Below are 10,344 nucleotides of genomic sequence, written 5' to 3'. Positions count from 1 at the left end.
TCCCCAGGATGTGCTCACATATGTTTGCATGTAACAGGGCAGCCGACAAAGTACAAACATAAAGGATTTATTATGAGGGGTGGGATCAGTCGTCTTTCAGGCTCCCGAAGACAGTGGATGGCACGCTCTGTTGCTCCAGTGGGACCTCTGGGGAAAGGAAGGGGGGAAGGTGAGAGTCAGCCATCCCAGCCCGGGCCCCGGTCCCCAGGCAGCTGCCTGCCACCACTCACCATTGGGTTGCAGCTCCTCCTCGTCCTCCTCTCCCTCTTCCTCCTCCCCTATCTCAATCTCCTCAGGGTTGGCCTGCTGGGCCAGTTCAGCCAGCTCAGAGCGGGAGGCGTCACTCCTGGGGAAAGAGGAAGGCACCCATCAGTTCCTCACCGCACCCTAAGGCCAACATTCCTGAGGGCCATAAAGAGTGCCCCAGCCTGATCTACTGTCACCCCCACCCGGGACTCCAGGTGCTCACCTGACAAAGAGGATCTTGCCCTGTGAGCGCGAGGGCTGGTCCCGTTCTGCTTCTGCTGCCAGCTGTTCTGCCCGATGCTCCAGTAGCTTCATGTCATCCATTCCGCTCTGTCCAGGGGCAAGGTCAGACACTAGGGCCGGGGGAGAGAGGGGAGTCAGACCCCAGAAAGAGGACCAGCATGGCCCCCTGGTGGTGAACAGTGGCCATGCACTCTGGCTGGGCCAGGAGCAGCCACGAGGCCCTGTCCAGACTCACCGGTGCCTGTGGCATTGCTGTACACCTTCAGCATCTGCGAGGCCATGAAGTTGACTTGTGTGTTGTATGTGGCCTGAACACTTCGCCGGATCCGAAGCATCTCACGGATGGTATCTTCATTTCCATGCCGGATCTCGAAGTCCTTCCATGTCTGCCAGAATGTTCCGGTCGTCTGGGGGTTAGCAAAGGGGAGATGTCAGGGAGACAAGCCCAGGACGCCTGTGCCATCCCCACCCTCACCTGAGCCTTAGGTCCATACCCGAGGATCACAGATCTGGGAGCAGAAGCTGTAGATGGCCCGGGCTCGGTCAATCTCTCCCAGTTTACATTCCATATCGGCAAAACGAAGACACATTTCTCGTGCGTGCTCATCCGGCAGCACCTGAAATCCAGAGGAGATGGAGTCTGATGGGGGGGGGGGGTCCTGCTCCAACCCCTCCATGCCCCCCAGCTTCCTTTGTTGGAAAGATTACTAAGTATTGGTCCGTCTCGTGTCCCCTTCCCCCAATGGCAGACAGAAAGTGCTGTTTCATCCTGCCAGGGATGCCAGCTAGGCCTGGTACAGCCTATGCTCAGTTCCCTGGCCCAGGGAGCATGCCATTGACTGGTACAAGTATCTTAATGGCCTCATCATCCACCTCCACCTCCTGGAGGTGGTGCATGCCTCTAAAACCTGAGACTAGCCCAGGTTGGGTCTGAGCAATAGGAAGTGGGTGTCTGGCAAGGGGCTGGATGGAGAGGAGAGTGGGCTTGGGGGATGTCAAGTCCACTCACAAGAGCGATCAACCACAATATGAGATGGGCTCTTAGAGGGCTGGGGTTTGAGCCGGTTAGAGTAGGGGTGGATGGGACCTGATGGAGAGTCCCAGGGAAGGAAACCAAAGATGGCAGACAAGGTGAGGCCTGGTTTCTTTCAGTGGTTCCCTCACTTGGCCCTCTGCCCCAGATTGACCCTAGTCTCCCCGTCCAGGCACCTCAATGGCTTTCTGATAGATGCTGCGCGTGTGAGTGACCCCATAGATCTCGGCAGCACGTTTGATGTAGATGTTGAACATTTCATGTTGCTGGGAGGGCTCCACAGCAAGGGTGGCACGCTCGTACACAGCCATGGCGTGACGGGCCAGTCCCCACTCTTCCTCCAGTCGGGCATATAACAGGTAGAGAGCTAGGGGTTGGGGAGAAGATGGTCAGAGCCCAGGGATATTCAGAAAACACTCATACTCATCTCCCCCCCTCAACTCTTCCCACACACAGACAGTGCCCATTTCTCCATCCTAGAACCCCCCCTCACTTTTGGCATATTTTGGGGGACAGCCATCCAGCGCCTGCTCAAACAGGTCCCGGGCCCGCTCCAGCTTGCGGCCTCCATAACGAGTGATGAACTTGGTAAGGTACGTGCTCCAGATGTCTGACACGTTGGGCCACTTGAACAATGAGATGCCCCGCTCATAGGCCTACAAGGGAAGGGGACACATGAAGCTTGCCCCAGAATGTGCCAGTACACATGTACCGGGGCAGAAGCTGCTGCCAGTTTCACTCGTTCTTTGTGGCTCTACCCTACTGGGCTCTTTGGATTCCTCAACTTCTCTTCTGTAACATGGGCTTCCTCCTCTTCCTTTCTGTTCCCTATGATCTCAGTGTCCATGGGGTCCTATTGGTCCTATCTGGCCCAGCTCTGACTGCTCAGAATTCATCCTGCTGTCAGGCCTCTATGTAGCTGCCCCGCACCACTCCTTGTTCTGCCTCTGGGACCAGAAAGTGTGCAGCTCATCTGTTTTCCACATGACAGCCTTCACGTGCAGATCGCTATCATGTGCCTGAGGGATTCTCAGGCCTGGTGACACATCCCCAGATCTTCCCTCCACCCTCTTCTTCAGTGTCTCCAGAACCTGCCAAGGCTCCTGTTCCTTGGGAGGCACTGAACACATTGCTTCTTGGACTGGAATGACTGTGGCATGACCAGGAGGTCCCTCCACCCCCTGCCATCTTTCCTGTGAAGGTCTTTGTTTTAACCAGTCTAGAAATGGGAGTTTTCCACCCCTCCCCAGCAACATCCTGAGAGACCCAGACCCACCTTGAAACTCTCCTCAAAGTAGCTGTGCTCTTCCAGGAACATGGCATAGTTGATGACAATCTGGGGGGTAGCGATGCGCAAGTCCAAGATCCGCTCATACACAGCCTTGGTGGACTGCAGGCAGGGACAGGGACAGGGATGCAATCATGATTAAGACTCTTGGGGATGCCTGGGATGGCAGCAGAGTGGTGCCATCTCTTCCAACTCAGACCCAACCCACTGTCTGGATCCCTCCTCTGCGTATTCCTGGGGGCTTTACTGTACCTCCCCTGGTGACCAGCACACAGTAAATGTACCATCAGTGATCTAATGGTCACGAAGAGTCCCCCAAGCAAGACACAGGCTATGAGACGTCACTCCTCAACTTGGTGGATGGGGTAGGATAATGAAGGTGACCAGAGCCCAGGACAGACAGCCTCCCAAATGCTGAGGCTGGAGGAGCTCCTTGGTAGGGTTCCTGTCCAAGCTCTCAGTTCAGGACCCTCACCTCCCCAATACCCGCTCCTTCAAGTTCCACCAAAGAAAGGGAATTGTCCCTAAAGTCACCATTCTGTTTGCGATCTCAACCCTATAGCTCTGCACTTTTCTCTCATTATTCTTGGTTCTGCTTTTTAGGGAATAAATGCAACCCAGAGGGATAAACCAAGCATAAGGTGATGTCTAAAAGTGATCACAAATCGGGGCTCAGGGAAGGCTTTGGGAACCAGGCCTTGGGGGGAGGGAAAGGTGCCCCTTTCAGGGATAGCTGAAGAGAGAAGCAGTGAATTGGGAGCCTGTGGTCTGGCTGGGGGCACATCCAGGGGTCAGGGGAGCACTCACCTGGAAGGTGCCCAGACTTTCCTCAAGGTCAGCCAGCATAGACCAGACCTTCAGGGACTTGTAGACCCGATTCTGCACAGGTTCAGAACTGTCAAAGTACTCAGCTCGGCGGGCAGGCAGGGCAGTGGCCTTCTGCAGGGGACAAGGGGCCACATAGGGCATCACTCTCAGCCCCTCTGCTGTGAGGGATCCTCCTCCCCCAGCCCCAGGGCCTTTCCATAGGTACCCACACACCCGCAGCAGCCGCAGGGCCTGGTCGTAGTTGTCGTGTCTCAGCTCCATCTCTCCATACTCACACCACACACTGGCCAAATCCTCGACTTGCTTGAAGTTCACTTTGGTTGCCTTCTCCAGGATGGTGCGGGCCTAGGCAGGCAAGAAGAGTCATACAGAGGGCCCCCTGGACCCAGGCCTCCCCCCACAGCCTCCTCCCACAGCTCACATCTTCCAGCTGCTCGTTCTCCTCATAGAACTTGGCAAAGGCGACCCACAGTGTGTGGGGTTTGCCTGTGGCCTTGAAGGGATCCACAGTCTGCACAGCTTCTGTGTATGTGTTGATGACCTGGAGGCGGCAGAAGGGAGGCCTTAGCTGCACGCTTGGCAAGGCAGGGTTGTATGGAATGAGGAGGTCGGAGGTGCTGGGAGGGATGGAGGGAGGAGAGGAAGAGGAGACACTCTGGGTTTGGAAGGATACTCAGTGGGGAGGGAAAAAGAAGAAGGACTGTGCATGTGTATGGGTGGGGGGCATGGAGGGGGAGCTGGGACAGGCAGGAGGAGAGGAAAGACTCTGGGTTTGGCAGGCTTGGAGTGGGTAGGGTTTCCTCCACACCTCTCTGGGTCGGCCCTGATGCAGGGCTACTCGCTTGTGCCACTCGTGCACATGGTGTGGGTTCTGACGTAGTAGGACACTGTTAAGGAGAAGGGGTCGGCGGCTGATGAGCTGTTCAAAGCGTGCCAAACGTAGTTCCAGGTCCACGTCATCTGAGGCAGAAACAACAGCAGCAGTGATGGATCAGTGGGAAAACACAAAAATCCCTCCTAGGTGCTCACCCCGACTGCACGACCTGACCCCTCTGTGGTACCCACCCTCTGCAGGGCCTGGCCTCTCCAGCCCCAGCCTCCTGCCTCCTCCCCTCACCTTCTTCCTCCCGCCCCAACTCTGAAGTTGTCTCCATCTTGGCTGCAATCATGCTCTCCTCAAACTGGGCATAACTGTCGAACACCTGTGTGAAGTCTCGTACAGTCATCACCGTCTGGATCGCCTCTTCATATACGTCACGGGCCTGAGATGCAGAGAGCCATCAGGAGCAGAATACTCAGACCTGGCTCCTCCCTGGAAGTCCTCTGCCCATCTTGGGCAGTGTCAATGTCAAAGGACAAAGAGTGGTCAGTAAAGAGCTCTGGTTCTAATACTGACACATTTTGGGACTTCCTACATTTGTGCAATGGGGGTAACATTTGCCCCAGATACCTCCCAGGGCTTTTGTGAAAGAAATAGTGTGAGACTTGAAATCTATCCACTACCACCTAGGCGCCCTGAGACTTGAAATCTAACTAAACATTTGATGATTCGAACGACTAATTTAAAAAAAACGCTACCTAACCCAACAGTATTTATAAAGTGTCTACTATGTACATGGCACAAAACACTTCGAGTGAAAAATGGAAACCAGCTCTTGCCCTCAAGAGAGCTTTTGTTTTATCGGAGATACAACCTAAAAATAGACAGGAGCCTATGTGAGCACTGGAGGTGCAGGAAGAAGTGCACACCAGTTAATGGGATCAGGAAAGCCTTCCCTTGAAGGTGGTCTATGAGCCCTCCAGAGAGGGAGAAGCCTGAGGGACGTCCCAGGAACAGGGCCCAGAGAGCTCTAGATGAGGCATGAAGCCAAGGGTGGGCGAGGGCACATGGGCCTGTCTGGCTGAACAGTCAGGCTGGAGAAGACTAAGAAGGCTTGAAGAGCCCCAGCTAGAGCTAAGAGTTCATTTGGAGACAACAGGAGGTTCTGGAGTGCCCAGAGAGCTGGGTCTGGAGTCAGAAAGAGTCAATGCTTCCTAGCTTAGTAAGCTTGCGCAGGTCATTGAACTTGTTTACCTCAGTTTCCTAATCCCAGAGTCGATGCGATCAATGTGATATGTTGATATGAAGTGCTTCAAGGGAAAACTTTCCTGATCCCATTAACTGGTGTGTACTTCTTCCTGCACCTCCAGTGCTCACATAGGTTCCTGTCTGTTTTTAGGTTGTATCTCTTTCCAGTAAAACATCAGTTCTCTGAGGGCAAGAGCTGGTTTTTATTTTGCCTCGAAGTCTTTTGTGCCATGTACATAGTAGACACTTAATATTGTTGGGTTAGGTAGCGTTTTTTTTTTTTAAATTAGTCTTTCGAATCTTCAAATGTTTAGTTAGATTTCACGTCTCACACAGTAGGAGATTCACTAATGTCAGCTCTGACGATTAATGAGGGATCCTAAGAGGAAGAGTGGCCTGGGCAGACAGCTACATCAGGAAGATGCTTCTGGCCAAGCCCACGAGCTCCAGGTCTAGGAGGGAACAAGCCTGGCCCCTGTGTGTGACTCCTCAAGGGTCCCAGCTCAGCCCCCCTACCTTCTCAAAATGTCCACTTCGGATATAGTAGTCGGCCAGTGAGCACCAGAGCTTGCCAAGCTGGTCAGTGAAGCGGGTGAGGCCCCCTCGGATGATGGCACCCACATTTAAGGACTGCACTTTGTCCGGATTCTGGGAGATCAGGTCACACAGTTCATGCCATAGCTGGAGAAGGGGGAGAAGGGGAGGGGCTCAGTCCCACAGTTCCTGCAGCTCCCTCGGCCCTTGCTTGGAACGTGGGAGATGTGTGTGTGTATGTGTGTGTGTGTGTGTGTGTGCACGTGTGTGCATGATTCTGTGTTGATGACTATGAGGCAATGTCAGCAAAGGGGAGTGTGCAGAACCAAGGCAGCAGGGGGGTATAACGGAATGAAAAGCTCCCCAGACTTGGAGTCCCAGGAGACCCCAGATTCCAAGCCTGGTCCTGCTATTTATTACCTAGGTGATCGCCAACAGCCTCTTCTCTTCTCTGGGCCTCAGAGTCCTTATCTGCAAAGTGAGGGGTTGAAGCCAATGACCTGCAAGGTCCCTGTCAGCTCTGGATCTTGGCAATCCCATGATCATGTATGACTGTGTGATCATGTAAGTATTTGTGTGGGAAGGGTGAGGTTTGTGTCACTGGGCCTCCTGGGAGCTCTAAAGGGGCTAGGGGGGCCAGGGAGAGTTGCAGTCTGACCTGATAGTTGGACTTTCCTTCCTTGGAGACAAATCTTTCATCATTGACCACAGTTGCCAGGCGCTGAGCTGCCTCATCCAGCCGGTCGATGGAGCGTAGATACTCGATATATTCTTCTGCACTCTCAGGGCTCAGCTAGGGAAACCCCAACAAAGAAACTGGTCAGTGTTTCCCTGGCTCCTCCCCCCAGCTTAAAGATGCCCTTGTCCTCTCCAGTGCCCATTTCATCCCATGGAGCTTGGTTTTGAGGTGGGGGGGGAAAGGGGTAATGGGACAAGAATTCATAACAGCATGATCTGCCCTTTCCCTTGGACCCCTGCCAGGCTCACCTTGAGGAAGCGGCGGTATACACGCACTGCAGTCTCAGGCAGAGGGTGGGAACGTACAAAGCGGAGATAGAGGGGCCAGATACGTGAGTGCTGAGTGATGGGCAGAGCCCTCAGGGCACGGTCGAAGGTGCGCCGGGTCCGAGTAATACGGCCTTGCTCCATCAAGAACTGGCAATAATCTAACCACAGACGCGGCATCTGGGACAGGGAAGGCAGAAGTTCCCTTGTACTCCCATTCCCCCTCTCCAGCTGCCTCAGATTCCTTCTGCCATGCCTATCCCCCCCCCCCCCACTGCTGCCTTGGTCACCAAGTGCCCACCTTGTGCATAAAGACCAAGGCCCGCTCGTGGCAGTTGTTGACATCCTCATAGGCGGGATCAGTCACGCAACGACGCTTCACCTGGGCCCGGCGGGCTTTCAGGTAGTGGTACCATAGTTTGTAACTGGGTGACAGGAGAGAAAACATACTTGTATACACTGCCACAAACCTTTCCTGTACTAAGGTGTCCCATGGGGGAAGGAGAGGAAGGGGAGGCTGGAAGGCAGGAAGGCTTCTCACCTTCCAGGTAGCTCCTTGAGGGCCCGTTCATAGAGCAGATTGAGCACAGCCTGTGATGCACTCTGCTTGAATTCGATGTATCGGAACCAACACTTAACAGAGAAAGGGTTGCGAAGGATTTCCTCTTCATACTGTAAATCCTCCTCTTCCTAAGAAGACAAGGGGCCAGCGTCTCAATCAAGCCAGGCCTCCTCCTTCCCAATCCCATCACTCCCCTCATTCCCAGGAGGCTGGCCTCCCTCTGTGCCATTGCATTTGGAGTCAGGAGACTGAGCTAAAATCCTACAAATCACTTCAATTTTCTAGGGCTCAGATACATGTCTGAATTGTGAGAATTAGATGTGTGTGTCTTTGGGAAGCTTAAAACCTTTCAAAATATGTTTGTTGAAGGTTATCTTTGCTTCTAAATGAAAAAAAAAAAGATGTGTCTCTTCTGTTTCAAAGTTCCACTTCAAGTACCCTATTGGTTTTCTAATAACTCAATACCTGTTTCCTCTCTAAGCAGGTCACTGGCAAAAGTAGTCTATTTAGGCTCAATGTCAGGAAAAAAATTTTTCTAATAAATGAAACTATTTCAAAGCAGGAGAGCTACCGCTGAAGGTGATGGATTCCCCCTTTCTTAGAAGCCTTCAAGTGATGGCTAAGTGATCATCTATTAAGCTTGATGTAGAAGGAATTCTTGTCTGGGTACAAGTTGAATTAGAATGTCATTGAAGTCCCTTCCAACTCAGCTCTTGTAGGTCCCTGCCTGGTCCTGTCTGATAAAGTGATTTTCCAACTCTAAATCCTGCAATACCTCATTTCCCTATGTTACCTATCTGCTTCATCTGACTCAGTGTTTCCCTTAGAAACACCCCCAACATCCTCTCTTTTTCTCTCCAACTTCACTCATCATAGCAACAGCAACAACCTTCTCTTTGCCTCCCATCTCTCCACCTCCCACTGTTCTGCCAGACTGTCAAAGGCTTGGATTCCAGAGCCAGTTCTGAATCAATCCAATTCATCCCACGTTGATTAAAAACTCACTACAGCGAAGTCCTTCATAGGGCACTGATACAAAGTTTAAGTAATCACATCCAGGCCACATACTTAAAATCATAGCTAACATTTATGGAGCCTTTATCATTTATCAGGTACTATACTATGTGTTAAAATTATAATGATAATAGGTAAGAGTCACACAGGCCAGGCACTGTCCTAACATCCTTGCAATTATCTCTTCTGAGCCTCACAACACTGGAGAAGGTGCTATGATCACCTCCATTTATTTACCTTAAGATGAAGAAACTGAGGCAAATAGAGTTTAAGTCATTTGCCCAGGGTCACACAGCTAGGAAGTATCTGAGGCTGGACTTCAACTCTGGTCTTCCTAACTCAAGAGCTCCAACCCTAAAGTGATCCTGTTGCCTTAGCTTCAAGATGCCTAGTGACAAGGGCAGCTCAAACTCTTAAGTGTTTTTCCTCACATCAAACCGAGATCCACTTCTCTTAAATTTCCATCCACTGCTCCTCACGCTACCAAGCAGGGGAAGGGGAAAAAACAAATCGAATTTCTCTCTCTCTCTCTCTCTTAAAGACTTTTGCAAGGCAATAGGGTTAAGTGGCTTGCCCAAGGCCACACAGCTAGGTCAATATTAAGTGTCTGAGGCCGGATTTGAACTCAGGTCCTGGCTCTATCCACTGCGCCACCTAGCCACCCCCTGAATTTCTCTTTCTTTACGAGTCTTTCTGCATTCGATATGACTGTGTCCCAGTCCTTGCGGACCTCAGAGTTTAAGAGAACGGTAGCTACAATAGAGAGGACGGCTGTGAAGTCTGAAACACTGTTCCAGGTCCAGGGAGAGGCCTTTAAAGGGAAGCCAGAAATGGGGCACGGGGGCCCCCAGGGCCGCGAAGGTGGGCCGCGGCGCCCAGGTACCAAGAAGGCGGGCGGTCCTGCGGCTCAGGAGAGGAAATGCCGGCCTGGAGAGGGCTCCATTGTAGCAAGTCGGGAACGCCGCGCAAGGCGAAGCCACAAGGCGCAAGATTTCCGAGCAGGGCGGAGCTGGGGCTCTTTGAAGTCCTGGAGCTTTGCTCCGCTCAAGGGCCTGCCGTGGCCCCCGAGTCTGAACCCCCTCTTGGGGTCTCGGGCCTACACAAGAGAGGGGCATCCCGGCTGGTCCCCCCGGGAGGGAGCGCGCAGCCCCCCCTCCCTCGGAAGCGGGGGCTCTACTGCGCCTGCGCGTCCGCCCAGGCTCCCGAAGTCAGGCCTGCGCCCTCCTCCCCATCCCAGATTTCAGAGCCCTCCCACCCGCCCCGCGGAGCCCACCGCGTCTGTGCGCTCCGCCCGCTCGAACTCACGAAGAAGAGGTCGGGCCTCTCAGGTCGAGTCTTCAGCTTTGCCTCCGTTGGGGCTTCCTCCCCGACTTCGGGCATCCCCGCGGCTCACCGAGCTGCACTCCCCTGCGCTTACCCCGCGATCCCGCCTCCATCCGGCCTGGCGCCGTTCCTCATTGGCTGGATTCAACCCACTTCCGTTCTGTCTCTCAGAACCACTTCCGTCTTTTCGGGACTAGGGG

The 10,344-nt window shown here is 53.3% G+C and overlaps 1 protein-coding gene across 1 annotated transcript; it reads right to left on the bottom strand.

Annotated features, from left to right (window-relative positions):
- Positions 1 to 51: 51 nt before the first annotated feature.
- On the bottom strand, positions 52 to 10,272 carry XAB2 (XPA binding protein 2). The gene is made up of 19 exons (XM_074205098.1): positions 10,127 to 10,272; positions 7,787 to 7,935; positions 7,547 to 7,670; positions 7,228 to 7,425; positions 6,899 to 7,033; positions 6,223 to 6,387; positions 4,756 to 4,900; positions 4,447 to 4,598; positions 4,060 to 4,179; positions 3,852 to 3,983; positions 3,618 to 3,749; positions 2,799 to 2,912; positions 2,016 to 2,178; positions 1,699 to 1,889; positions 984 to 1,106; positions 725 to 896; positions 470 to 599; positions 231 to 346; positions 52 to 147 (listed from the first exon to the last, which is right to left on the bottom strand). Exons 1-19 carry the CDS (start codon positions 10,199 to 10,201, stop codon positions 86 to 88), a joined length of 2,598 nt encoding a protein of 865 aa, XP_074061199.1. The 5' UTR covers positions 10,202 to 10,272; the 3' UTR covers positions 52 to 85.
- Between the last annotated feature and the right edge of the window lie 72 nt (positions 10,273 to 10,344).

Source organism: Macrotis lagotis, chromosome X (genome assembly GCF_037893015.1).
Source record: "Macrotis lagotis isolate mMagLag1 chromosome X, bilby.v1.9.chrom.fasta, whole genome shotgun sequence".
NCBI lineage: Eukaryota > Metazoa > Chordata > Mammalia > Peramelemorphia > Peramelidae > Macrotis > Macrotis lagotis.
Note: the sequence above shows the minus strand (reverse complement) of the source record. Positions and strands in the feature narration are given on the sequence as shown.